The 11,356-nt window shown below is 38.1% G+C and overlaps 1 protein-coding gene across 2 annotated transcripts; it reads right to left on the bottom strand.

Moving 5' to 3' along the window:
- Nucleotides 1–461: 461 nt before the first annotated feature.
- On the bottom strand, nucleotides 462–9,736 carry CCNB1 (cyclin B1). Of its 2 annotated transcripts, XM_007422277.4 has the most exons (9): nucleotides 9,420–9,727; nucleotides 8,786–8,941; nucleotides 8,566–8,679; nucleotides 6,821–7,003; nucleotides 6,160–6,318; nucleotides 5,556–5,792; nucleotides 4,982–5,122; nucleotides 4,346–4,456; nucleotides 489–2,939 (listed from the first exon to the last, which is right to left on the bottom strand). In XM_007422277.4, the coding sequence occupies exons 1-9, from the start codon at nucleotides 9,438–9,440 to the stop codon at nucleotides 2,835–2,837; spliced, it is 1,227 nt and encodes a 408-aa protein (XP_007422339.1). In that variant the 5' UTR covers nucleotides 9,441–9,727; the 3' UTR covers nucleotides 489–2,834. The 2 variants fall into 2 exon arrangements, with proteins under 2 accessions (XP_015746568.1, XP_007422339.1); XM_015891082.3 differs by lacking the exon at nucleotides 6,160–6,318 and having other exon boundaries at nucleotides 462–2,939; nucleotides 9,420–9,736.
- Between the last annotated feature and the right edge of the window lie 1,620 nt (nucleotides 9,737–11,356).

The following is an 11,356-nucleotide window of genomic DNA, read 5'->3' as shown; positions in this document are numbered from 1 at the left end:
CTTTAGGCAGGGCTGTAATCCTAAACATTTCACTTGGAAATAATTTATATCGCATTTGGTAGGACTTCCGAATTAGATGGCTTAGGAGTGATTTCTTAGTATTAAACTCATGTTTTCTGTAGAAAGCGATATACCAAATAAGTATAATACTGTATTGGAAGCAATTTTTCCTTTTATTTTGTGTGGGGGGAGAAATCTCTAGATCAGCGTTTCTTAAAGTATGGTCCAAGGACCCTGGGGATCCGCGAAATCAAAATAATTTGCCAGATATTGAAGACATTTGCAAAATTTAAAACTATGTCACTCCTCATTTTATTTGCCAAAAAATTGAGTTTTTTCATAAAATACTTTATAATATCTAATTGGTTTAATATTACTTTTACCTGATTCAATAAATATTCTACAAATGCATCAATTTTAATTTTTAATACGGTAAATATCAGTAAATATAAGCCATGCAAACAAAGCTCTTTTGGGGTCCTCTGTAATTTTTAAAAGTGGGAGAACAAAAAGTTTAAGAAACATCGCATTCCTGCAGTAGAGATTAACCCTTTGTGAGCTTCTTTCAGAAGTTTGATGTCTATTACAGGGCAGTAATATACTTATAGTAGCATTACTAATGTAATAGTTGGTCCCCTGACAAAGATTCAAGAGACTGTTTTGTAAACAACCAGCTGCAAATTTCCTCTTTGTAATTCTGAGGAATTACACCAGGTGACAGAAAGAAAATGATATCTCCCTTCTAATATACATTGGGGTTATGGTGGTCTTAAAAGGGGAGTAACTTAACTGCTGGATTTCTTGTAATCCTACCCGTTTTTCCCTCAATAAGTCATTTTACCTATTCCACCAGTTCTGGCAAGGTAGGCATGCTGAGAGTTTCCTCAGTGAAACAATGCCATCTTGCAGAGCCCAGATGTGCCTTTGCTATTGTGTGCCTGCCCCCCAGGGAACAGCCTCCCAAATGGATAAATCTGATCCTGCTAGCCTTCAGAAAGACTGGAAAAACCCTATATAAACTACTACATATAAACAGGCAGCAAGCCCCATACTTACACTGTTATCTAGTTGGGTAATAAAACATCTGCAAGTAAACAGCCAAGCTCCGAGAGTACCAAGAACTCCACAAACCTGGCTTTTCCCACAGGCGTTAGAGCCAGAGTTAGTGCAGTCCAACCCTGGTGAATTTATGACTAAAGATTATGTGTGAGATGCCTTGGCATTATTTGATACTTGTTTGTATTTATTTTCATGTGCTTTTTATTGTTTTGTATTGTGAGCCACCCAGAATTATATGCTTAAGATAGGTGGCCATACAAATTTAATAAGTCTGGAAGAGGCTCTGAAGATAATACTTGGAAAACAATGTTTTGTTTTTAGGGAGATGCTAAAGAGCCTGACAGGATAAATATACAGACCTGCATTCCTTATTGCCCTAGAAAACGTCAAATCCAGGTTGGCGCTTTTTTTTTATGGAAGCAAGGCTAGCAACTTTACTTTTTTGGTAATGGCATGATTGGGGCATGTTCTTCCCCGCAAAAAACAGCTACAACAATTTGAATTTTCAGAAAACCAGCGATGGGAAAAATTTCTGCCTGGTAGTTCCTGCTAATCAAAACAGATAACAATGCATTAAATGGAGAAATAGGCCCAATGTGATCAGAGAACCTAAGACCAGGTTTTGCTGGAATTGTGGCCAGTGTAATGTAATGGACAGGAGAGGCAGGTTCAGGTCTACTTTCAGCCATGGAAGTTCTCTTCAGTCAACCTACTTCACAGATTGGGGAATAAGAGGAGAGAACTATCTTGAGTTCCTAAACAAGAAGCAGGATATTAAATAAATGAATGAATTCTATTTAAATGATTGATATTTAAATTAACTTGCCTAATCATATGGTTTATTCAGACCATAGTTTAGCATAAACTCAATTCAGAGCAAAATCCTACATATTTAGTTTTGATACATATTTAATATTCTACATACCATTATATCAAGACAGTTTATGAACAAGCGATAAAGGGTCTCTCTGGCAACATACAACAATTATGCAAATAAAATAGCTGTGGAAAAGTTCATTTACAGCTATGATTATCAGAAATAAAAATCACAATTTTAGGGTGCAAAAGCTTTGACAGGCTAGGAGTACTGACCAGATACAAAGTTTATAAATAATAGAAAATCTTTTCCAGGTTTTGGAAAATATCAATTTTTCTTACATTTAAAATGCTGTACATCATTAACTTTCTTCATCGTAAAAATCAGTTTCTTTATAACAGTATGTTGTATATAAAAGTGAAATATAATTTACAGAAAAAAACATATCATTTGTTGAATCTGAGGTATGATCACTATGTTTTTGCTAGTTCTGTTTGTCAAAGTCATCACTTCTGAAAACTGAATTTTTGCCTGTATGAAGACAAGCTTCATACAACAATTTATTTCTTCATGTTGGTGTACTTCTAAACATACATTTCCTTTAATATCTTAACTATTTTATATGGTGGCTAAAACAGGTAGTTAGGAATGGCCCTTGTAATTTTTCTTACTTCAGAATACATAATGAAAAGTCCCTTTGGGAAAATAAACAGAAAATCTTTTTGCTTGTTTTCTGGTCTTCAGTTCAACAGATTATATAAGCATAGCTTCTAATATCCTAATATGCCAATTTTATTTTATACTCAATATCTGCCAACAGAAATGTTTCAGTTAAAGTAGACCATGACAACAGTTGAAGTAAAAGTAAAGAAGTTTATTAAAAACTTTAAGTGAATATATTTATATACACACACCAGTGACACATGGTGTCAACTTTGTCCTAACAGTTAAATTATATTTATTTCAACAATGGTTTAGCCAGATCCTGTATGACTGCAGAATTCAGTGCTGGAAGGCTGCTAATCTTGGCATGCTTGCTGCTGGCATATTTGTTTTTGACAGTCTAGGGAGAAAGATGTGATTCATTATGGAGTGCTTTGTTTTAGAGCAAAATGGCATTAATATGTTTTTACTTAATTTTTCAGGCTGCCCATTTATCAAATGGCTGTTAAACCACCACTGTTAAGAAATATGTAACAGCATATAACAGTGAGCTACATAATGTAATCAGCATTGCTCAGATATTTGTATAGATAAAACTGTATTGCTGCATTATACATAAAAGACAAACTTAGGGATTAGAGAACACAATTGAAAATTCTGAGAATGTATTATGAATAGTCATAAAATGGCTGCCACAGCAACTTGGTTATGCACAAAATGGCTGCCACAAGGAAGAGCCTATCATGCTTATTCTCCAAGAAAAAAAAAGACAACCCGCTACTTAGGTTGTTTCCTCACTAGGGAGCTGTTTTTGGGTGGTCCATGTTTGAAAGGAGATATGCATATCTTGGACATTCTGGCGAAGCATGGGACAAAGTATGGTTGTTCCAGGCAGAAGTGATTTGGGAGCCGGGGATATAAGAGTGGGGAAAAAGTCAAGAGCATTAGCAATAGCAAAGGAGGAGGATAGGTGCAAGGGAGATGGGGGAGGCAGGTTGATGGGATATGCTACAGTGGATTATTGGCAGTGATGGCCAAAGGGAGAGAAAAAAGTGCTGTGAAAACTGCGAGGCTTAGAAATACGCTGTACTGGAAGCAGTGAGGGGGCAATACATACCAGCCTTGTTCTACTTATCCCATTCAGATGTTGTTTTGTCCAAAACACGGAATGATCAAAGCATTCTGTGGTTTTGTTCTGATGACCCATGGGTCATCTGAAGCATGGTGGTTTGTTCCAGGTTTGAAAAAAATGTTTTGTACACACTTCCCCTGTGCCCCTTGTATTTGTTTTTTGTGCAAATGGAGCACTTTAAAATAATGAACTACTTTTATTTTTAAGAATGCCTATAAAGCCATTTGGGCCTTTATTTCTTGCAAATAAAATTGTGAGGAAGTGACTGGGATACTTGAAGATTCCAAGGAGAGTTGTTTGCAGGTAGATTGGTGCTCATAGCATTATGTTACATTTCCCTAGCTTATAGAATTGCAAGAGTTTCTTAAATTACAAAATGATTGTTAATTTCTGATTAGCTATCTTGTTTTGACAAAAGCTTTCTGAACAGAAAGAGGATAGTGGAATTAGCCAGAGTGGTGGCTGGCTCCCCTTCCTTACCCCTCAGGCAGAAGACAGACAGCCATATATTGGCGATTTGATTTGGATTCTTGCACTGAGGAAGCAATTGGACGTGATGATCTAAACAGCCTCTCCCAGCTCCATGAGAATACGTCATTCATAGGATTTACTCACTGAGACTGAGATTCTGTGGTTTTTAAGTACAGGTAACTAAAGCAAGTAGATATATTTACCATGTGCTTTGTAAGGCCTCGGTTTACCAACATCACATTCTTTGCCATATGCTGCATCACAGGAATAAGAGTGTCTTCAGGATAATACATGTAGTGTTGCAGAGTTGGAGTCTAAAGGCAAGAGGCAAATTTATAAATTACTAATTTTGAAGGCTTTCTGGTCTTCCAAAAAGCTGTCTTCCGTAAACCCTTTTTGGGGGCAGTTTTGATAGCACACTGCAAATTTAAGTGTTAGTACATAATGGGTAGATTCAAGACCAAGTAAACTCTTGCTTAAAGATCTGAAGTGAGTTCATAGCAGAGAAAAGGTGTGAGCCACACCTTTCCAATTCAATTTATCCTTCATGCTAATCTGCTCCAGTAACTCCTGAACAGCAGACATTACTTCAAGTGCTAGTTTAGCGACCACAATTGAAACCGGCAGCTCAGTTGTTAAGTGAAACCACAACTATGCTTATGATCTTATTTCAGCTTTTTTTTTTTTTTGCTTTACAGACCTGCAAAGGTCATAAATGTGAGGATTGGTTACAAAGTTACTTTTTCATCACCATTGTAACTGAACAGTCACTAAAACGATCAGTTGCCAAATGAGGACTGCCTGTAACTTCCTTATTAAGTTAGGGTTTGGTTGCTTACCCACTCTCCCTCTTCCAGGACTTTAGTAGATAAACAAAAAGCTGCAGCTGCAATCTGGGAGGGAGGATAGTGTACCATTTCATAATCCACCAGCGCGAGTTCCATCAGATATTTTGCCAATGTATGCTGATGTATATCTGCCTAGAATAATCAGAATTGATGTTTTATGTATTTATATATATTTATATTTTTAATGTTTCTTGTGAGTCGCCCAGAGTTCCCCCATCGGGGGGAGATGGGCGGTGAGAAATTTAATAAATAAAATAAAATAAAGATCTGTTATCCTCTGTCCTACAAATCAGTAAGAAACATGTCTTTTATTACACATGGCATAAGTTTAAAGCATCAAGTTATTCTTCTCTAACTGTATACGTGTAGGAAAAACAAGAGCTTTTTGGAGCTTTTCCGTTCATTGGAAAAAAGCAGCCAACGCTGTATGACACCATCATATTAATTGGGCTCTTACAATCAGAATTCTACTAGTCTTTATACCAAAATGAGAGCATTCATAGAAGAAAAGGCAATCTATTCAAAAGGAGATATTTTCCAGTTTCAACATTTAAAGGAGTATTACCTCTCCAATTTTTGATGCCCTCCTTAAAAAGTGCAGTGGAAGAGGGCGCCCAAGGTTGAAATCCAGCGATCTTAAGATTTTCATTTCCATTTGCCTGATTTGTAGGTTGGTATAAGTGTGATCTGTCACAAAGGCAAAGTCACCAATTTCTGGTGGAAACATTTCTTCATATTTGCTAGCAATGAACATGGCTGTTACACCAACCAGTTGTAGCATCCTCTTGGCTACTTTGTTATTCTGTAAGAGAGAGTTCCCATCATTCATTTTATAAAACATTCTGAAATATTGGAAAAAAAATGGTGATGCTGTCCCAATATCCATTGGTCAGGCCACTCATTCGCATTGGAGAGAGACCTCTAGGGTGATTGCAGAACAAGTTTGGAACATATGTACTGTTAGCTCCTGGTAATAGCAACTGAATTAAAATGCTGCTGGTGGACCAAGCTACTACTCAAGGGAAAGGCTTATATAGTGGGAATCTCTTAACATTCAGCTCTTGATTACAAAGAAACCACATTGCTTCAGCAAGCTAAAATTCAGTGGACAGCTGTTGTTATTCTGTTTGTCCAGATTTGGAATGAGCTCTCTGACCAGCTTTCCTTACCTGCAGAAAGCGATCAATTATGGCAACAGTCATGTACATGGTCTCTTGCAAGAGTTTGAATTTCATCTGAACTTGCACAAGCCAGTCAATTAGGATGGCCCGCATATTTCCAGTAATCTCCTGACCTGCCAAGTAGTTTGCTCTCACTGATTGCTGACTCTATAAAAAGAAACATGATGTTAAATTATGGTATTTTTGAGCCCTATAACTATGTTCTGTCATTGTTCAGTTTGATTAGGCAGAACATACTTCCCAATATGAAGTCCTCTAGGTTGTGGGGAAGACACTAGCTCCTTTCCCTAGTTTCATCACCTGAATTTTAGAACAAGCAACCATCTTGTGCTTTCAAACAACATAATACAATTCAGTGTGATGAAATGTTGGTTTGATAGCTTGACAGTGTGACACTTAGCCAGTTGTGTAAACATAGCTACTTGTAGTTCATTCAAACCATGGTTAAACCAAGGTAAAATAAGATGAATTATCCTAATTGATATGTCCAGTGATACTTCAGAAACTCTGCTAGAGATATGCTAAAAGCCAGTCACCTACTACTAGCAGCAGCAGCAGCAGTCTGGTGTTTGTGATAAAATACGTTTACCTTACAAGGTAGTTTTAATTTCAGGGCCATGTTAGGCTTGATTCAGCTCTTTAAACCAACCTCAAGAACCTTCAGGTAATTGTAGATGTCCTTCACGTATTCACTGCAGAGGTTTGGATCAGAAACATCATCTGTATCTACATCTTTCACTTCAAGCAGTACATCTGAGAAAGCCTGGCATAATATGTCCTCTGCTGGAGCACAGCCAGATGTTTCCATGGGGCTTGGGGATGGAGACTCCAACTGTAGGAAATATATTATCTTTGTTTAGTACTTATTCCACAATATTAAAAAAAGTAGTTTGTTTAGTTCAGAGCATTCTTCTTGGGACCCACAGATGTTGTACTATGCAGGAAAAAGGCTATAGCACGTGCCCCTAAGGATACATTTGTTTGCATTTCATAGACAGAAGCTACAGCTATTTCCTGTAGCGTTTCACCTATGTTCTGACAGCTGCATGACTATAGATATAATTAATTGGTTAGACAAATTCAGTTATGTTGCTTATGAATGTGCAAATATGAAAGATCTACTGGTTATCCATGGTTTGTTGATGGTACTAACCCTAATATTATACCAAAGAGGGGGCTAAAGCACTGCAGTAGATCAGAGGCAATTTAGAAGGTGAATCCTTCTTCCTCAAGGAACGATGGAAGTGTAGAGATGTTAAAGTTGGCTCTACCATAACTCTGTAGTGGATTAAAAAACTTAATCCTTTTTGAGAGACAGCACCAATTCTGATTAGATGCATTATACAAAATGCCTCTGCAAATATATTGTTAGTATATTGTGTTTGAAAAAAAAATATTGATGACATCTAAGAGAAATAGCTCTGTAGGTCAAGTATTATGAGTAAATCAATTACCTAGTTAACTTTAGGCAGTTAAGATGTACTTTACATATGTTTGTATATCATCTCGCAACACCAGGTGACTTAATATATGAAGGTACAATAAAATCATCCATGAAATCACCATAGAAATAGTCAAGAATAAATAACGTTCATACATACAATTAATAAAAGTGATTGCTATTAGGTATTTAGGAATATGAACCTAAAGCAGAATTAAACCTAGATCTTGGGGGATTTTAGAATCTTAGCCAAAAGGTGTTTTGCCTGTCATGGCTGGACCAGAGCTATCATCTCTTCACTGCCATCTAGAGGTCATCTGAAATTTTGCAATCCATATACAGTAATACCTCGGTTCACAAACACTTCTGTTCACGAACAATTCGGTTCACGAACAGCGCCGTTCGCAAAATTTTGCTTCCATTCACGAACTCCGCATTGGGTGACGAACACGACCCGCGGCCATTTTTCCTGTTGTGACACGTGGTCGTGGCTTCCTGTAGGTGAGGGGGACTCTCCCTCCATACAATAACCGCCTCCCCACCCGTCTTCCTGTCCTCCACGCCAGAAGTCGCCTCAAGCAAGGTTAGCGTTCTCTCTCTTCATACTGTACTGTACTTTGTTTCATATTTTTGTGGTTAAAAAAAAATACATATGGTTCAGAACGGATTAACCATATTTACATTGAACCTTATGGGAAAATTCGATTCAGTTCGTGACCAGTTCGGTTCGCGACCAGAGTCGCGGACCGAATTAAGTTCGTGAACCGAGGTACCACTGTATATTAGGCCTCAGATCAAGTTTGAAAATGCAACTATCAAAGGTAAATAAAAATTCTAAACCTCATGGTCCCAGGCTAAGAGTGAAAAATACAGGTTTACAAACATAAATAAAAGTCTTTGCTTCTAAATACCCATGATCCTTAAATATTTATTGTTTACAAGCTATTTAATACCTTAACAGGTTCTGGAATTGGCTTTTCTTCTTTCACAGATTCATTTAGTTTTTCAGTAGGTTTTGTGATTTTCCGAGTAGTCACTTTGTCCACAGCTGTAGGTTTCAACATTTCCTAAGAGAGGGAAGTAGTAGGGGAAAGAAAAAAAGATAGGAATATCATAGTCCTGCTTATTCCTAACTCCTCCTGTTGGATGAAGAACAGGCAAAGAAAGGATTACCTTTTTCACTAAGTCTTTAGACTTTGGCTCACAAGCTTTGTTGCCAATGTCTCCCAAGGCAGTCCTAGGCCTCAAAGCAGGCTTGGCAGCAGCAACTCCCCGCTTACTGAGGGCCATTGTAGGTTTGGTTTTGTTCTCAGCATTGACCTTTGTGTTCTACAAAAAAAAAAAAATTAAGTGACACAGAGCACATTCAGAAGCATTTACATGGCACTGTGATGAGCTGGGAAGGAAAACTGCATACTCCCAAGCAGCTCCAGGGAAAAAAACTTCTCAATTAAGCTTTAGGAACAGGGTTCTGCTAAATACTCTCAACAAGGCACGATGACGCTGTTTCCACTCGCACCAGGCTATCTGGATTTCACCGTTCATGTACAGGTTTAAGAAAAGGAGAAGCAGAACGATCTCTAAAAGAGACACGGGCAATGCTACTCCACCACTGTCACCCTTCATCATAGACAAAGCAAGCACAACAGATCTTCGTGCACGTTTATTCAGAAGTAAACCCCGCGATGCTCAAAACGTTTCCTCTCCTGTAAGTTAGGTAGAATTTCAGCATAAATGGCTGCCAGGCCCCTGCAAAAGGTAACGTGCAGCATCATCCTAAAGATACCCCAGTGAAATTCCTCCATACCCGGGTGACCCGCAAAGCCATGGCCTAGGCTGGATTCCTAGATCCTCACGACCGGCCTGCTCCAAATCGCTCCCTTTCTCGCCCAGGACCAAGAGACAGCCGATTACTGCTACGCACGCACCAGTCCGATACCCCCTTTGCCTGCCGCTGCAAGTTTAAAACTCGCACTAGGCTGCGCTCATTGGCTGCTCTTTAGTTTCCGCCTCTTTCCATTGGCCGCGCAGCGTTCTATTCTAAATGCGTTTCTACGACTACGGAAGGCTGACTCCTCCAGGAGTTCGAAAAAGGAGGCGCGGTTAAGAGAGGAGGATTGGCGACGTTGGGTCACGTGTCCTTTTTGGTGCTCAGCTGGGAAGGAAAAGGTTATTACTGGAAGGGTGGGATGATTATGGGTGGAAGGTGGGATCGATGGCCTCTTTAAAAACTTGAATTACGTTTAAGCGTGTATTAACTGCCAGAAATACTAGAAAAGATCAGTTGTTTTTCTAATACTAATAATATATCACTGCCTACAAAAAAATGTATTTTTAAAAAAATACGTTTCAATCATTTAAAAAAAACACCATGTCTCAGTTTTATTTATGCTCATCGTATGTGCCAGAGTTTGAAATTTGGGGTATCTTAATAAACCAGTACATTGAAGTGTATCATCGCAAGTACAACTGACACCTCTTGCCCCAATCCCCGATGAGGTCCCTATAACTTTACATGTACAATGGCCAGAAAATCAAGTAGCCAGGCTTTCTCTGTGATTGCAGGTTTCTGCTGGAGCAACTGTATCTATTGAACTTTGCTTGTCATGGAGATGTTAAAATGTAGAAGAAAAAGTGAGGAAAATCTAAGAACGCTAATGTATACATCCTGATGAATAGACTGAGCGTCTCCTCCTGATATCTGGCTTCTTACTAATGGATGTTTACTATTTTCATGTAGAGTTTACTTATATTTTATTTATATATTTCAAATTTAGATACCGCCCATCTCACGAAGAAGGGACTCTTATATAGAAAAGCCAGGACACTTATCCAATTTTATTGCCCCAACAACCCTACATGTTAAGCTGAGAGATAGTTATTGGATCAAAGTTATAGGCTTCATTTGAAACATATTGAGCATCTTAAGTCTCTTCTACTTGAATGGTGAAAGGATTCCTAACTTAGTGGCAAGCACAGTAATATTTAATACTCATACCAAAATCTATGGAGGGCAGATATTCTTAAGTTTTATTAATGAATGATAACATCTTGATATTACTTTACTGCTATTTATATATGTACTTTTATGTGACTGAAAACAAATTATCCTAATGTTAAAATCGAATGGTATGTAAAGTCTCTGACAATCAAATAGTGCAATCCCAGGAACGTCTCCTCAGAAGTAAATTTCAGGAGGGTTTATTCCCAGGTGACGATAGGATTGAAAATTTAGGAAGGTTAAAAGCCTTTGGTAGCCAAATTGCTATATGGGCAAGGTATGACACCTGTTGATTTCATGATGCCATTAAACTGCCTTTCCCTGATCTTGCTTTTCTGGAGCTATTGAAGCACTATTACCTATGTTCCCAATAAGCAATGGTTATATTGGCTAAGAATGATGAGAGTTAGAGTTGTGGAGGAATACCAGACTGTGTAAGGCTGCCATAAAACCTCTGTGGTGCATAGGTAGGCATAGCCAACATATAGAGGAGAAGGTGGCTGAGGAAAAAAAAGTCTTCGCCCAATTTAAATGATAAAACTGTTGAAGAATATCATGCTCAGGACAAAACACTTCCTCCAGTTTGGTAAGAAGCAAGTCATGATCGTTTTGATGTTCTTATCCTGAGTATAAATCTATCTGCTGGTCAAAAGATTTCTTCAAATTGAACTTGATTTCTGGTAACTATATGGAAACATTCAGAGTTTTCTTAACAGCAATGTGAACATGGTTTGTCAATGCCT

Source organism: Python bivittatus, unplaced genomic scaffold, assembly GCF_059951505.1.
Source record: "Python bivittatus isolate LINGU-HERP-01145 unplaced genomic scaffold, Pbiv_v1 ctg000850_np1212, whole genome shotgun sequence".
Taxonomy (NCBI): Eukaryota; Metazoa; Chordata; class Lepidosauria; order Squamata; family Pythonidae; genus Python; species Python bivittatus.
Note: the sequence above shows the minus strand (reverse complement) of the source record. Positions and strands in the feature narration are given on the sequence as shown.